General features: G+C 59.9%; 1 protein-coding gene across 1 annotated transcript in view; it reads right to left on the bottom strand.

Annotated features, from left to right (window-relative positions):
* Nucleotides 1-1,958, bottom strand: part of FAM189B (family with sequence similarity 189, member B) — a 5,922-nt gene continuing 3,964 nt past the window's right edge. The window contains exons 10-13 of the mRNA XM_005867714.2: nucleotides 1,847-1,954; nucleotides 1,219-1,287; nucleotides 845-1,098; nucleotides 1-754 (exon numbers count right to left, since the gene is read on the bottom strand). Of these exons, the coding sequence (XP_005867776.1) occupies nucleotides 581-754; nucleotides 845-1,098; nucleotides 1,219-1,287; nucleotides 1,847-1,954 (605 nt within the window). The 3' untranslated portion in view covers nucleotides 1-580. The remainder of the gene's footprint in view (nucleotides 755-844; nucleotides 1,099-1,218; nucleotides 1,288-1,846; nucleotides 1,955-1,958) is intronic.

Raw genomic sequence — 1,958 nt, forward strand, 5'->3', positions numbered from 1 at the left:
GAAGGGGGAAATTGAAATTTATTGAAGGCTTACAGTGTGTTAAGGGTTTTACAAACATTTGCCCTCGCAGTGTTTTACAGGTCAGGACACTGAGGTTAAATAACTTGCCCAAGGTCATGCAGCTAGAGGTGGCAGAGCTGGGAGGCCACCCAGGTTTTTATGACTCTTCATGCTTCACCACCCAGTTGTATAGGCACACAGCCCCTTAGGCTTCAACACCCTGGGCAGGCCTTGCCCTGGCCATAGGGCCCCTGACAAATCAGAGAGAGTTACTCTCATGCTGGGGGTTGGGGGGTGGGGCAGGACTTGATTATTTTCTTCCTCCAGTGCTGTAAGCAGGGTATCTCCCCCACAGCCTGAACACCCATGCAGTATAGGACAGAAGCTCTCCCAGGCCAGAGAAGCAGAGACAAGCAGCAGGGGCCCGAGGTAGGAGAGAAAGGAGTAACAGTGGGTATACAGCGAGTTTCTCTCTGTGTCAGCCAGTGCAAGGGAAGGCTGGAGGCTGCTGGTCCCAACCAGCTGGGGCCTGTAGCCCCAGCATTCACCTGGATCTGTTCAATGCAGCAAGAAGCCCACATCAGAGCCCTGTCTCCCGGGTGCCCCCATTGAGGCTGAGGCTGTGGGGGCGAGTACCCCGCTCCAGCCTGCGGCCAGACAGGAGGCGCCGCAGGGAGGAGCCGGAGCTCAGATCCCCGCAGCTTCTAAGATGGAGACTCTCTCGGCCTGGCCGTCCCCACCGGCTCCGGGGCACCTGAAGGGGACACAGGAGAGGACATCCATGTGGCCCAGCCCGAAGCCCCAGGCTTTCCTGGGCATCTTCCCAGGCTCCCCTAATGCCTACCTGCTTATGCCCATGGGCTCCGTTCCCACTGGGGTCCGGGGTCTTCCTGGACATCTGGAGGAAACGGGTGACCAAGGCCCGGCCCGGCCAGCTGCCCTTCAGGTCCCCCAGGGAGTGGGCAGGTGTAGGGCCCGAGGGCAAGGGGACCTTCTGGTAGGTGGGAACAGGGCGCCGTTTCCCGGCTGAATGAGCACGTAGCAACTTGGGGGAAGGGCAGCGGGCTAGATGGAAGAGGCAGGCTTCAGAGCAGAGCCCTGGAGAGAGAGAGAGAGAGAGAGAGAGAGAGAATATGAATGGGTGGAATGGGAGGTGCAGAGAGGGCCAGGCAGCACGCCCCCAGCCCCCAGCCCCCGAGCACTAACCACACGCCTGACCTGTATCTGCAGAGGAAACAGAAGCAGCTTCTTCCTCAAACACTTTGGTATAAAGGTCCCTGAAGTCAGCTGTGGAGGGAGAGCCAGACAGGGCCTTGCTCAATGGACACACCTGCCCAGCCTACCACCCTCCTGTGAGAATGCAAGCCCAGAGGAGCTTTCACAGCTCCCACACCCCATCCCCAACCCAGGGGGCATCGTCTCTGCCCACCGGTGGTACCATTCACCAAGGCGGTATCGCTCACAGCGACATCCTCCCCCGTGCCTGGCACACGATGGTGATCATGAGCACGGCCTGTGCTCAGCATTGACTCGCAGCACCTCACTTCTCAGTAACTCGCATGCAGCCGAGGGTGGAGGGACTATTGTTGTGCCTGCTTTGCAGGTAAGAACCTGAGGCTTGGTGGCTGGCCCAAGCTGGGAGCTGTGGGTTTGGGTTTCAAAAACAAATCCTCTTTCAGCCCAAAGCTATGGAGGCCGTGTTTCTAGGAGGCGAGCACTCGCGGGACTGAACTCGCTCTTTCATCTTCTTCTGGGATCTCAACCATTCCAGACCCTGATGGCCATCGCTGGTCCTTCACTCCCAGCGCCTCCCCTTCCTGAACCTTGCGGGGCGGGGGGTACTCACCAGTGTTGCTGGAGGAGGCGATGCCGGGGTCGCTGTGTGACCGTGGCAGCAGCAGCGGTGGCGTGGGCGCGGGATGAGGGGGCCGGTGCCCGGGTGGGGTGAGGGACCCTGA

Source organism: Myotis brandtii, unplaced genomic scaffold (assembly GCF_000412655.1).
Source record: "Myotis brandtii unplaced genomic scaffold, ASM41265v1 scaffold250, whole genome shotgun sequence".
In the NCBI taxonomy this organism is placed as follows: domain Eukaryota; kingdom Metazoa; phylum Chordata; class Mammalia; order Chiroptera; family Vespertilionidae; genus Myotis; species Myotis brandtii.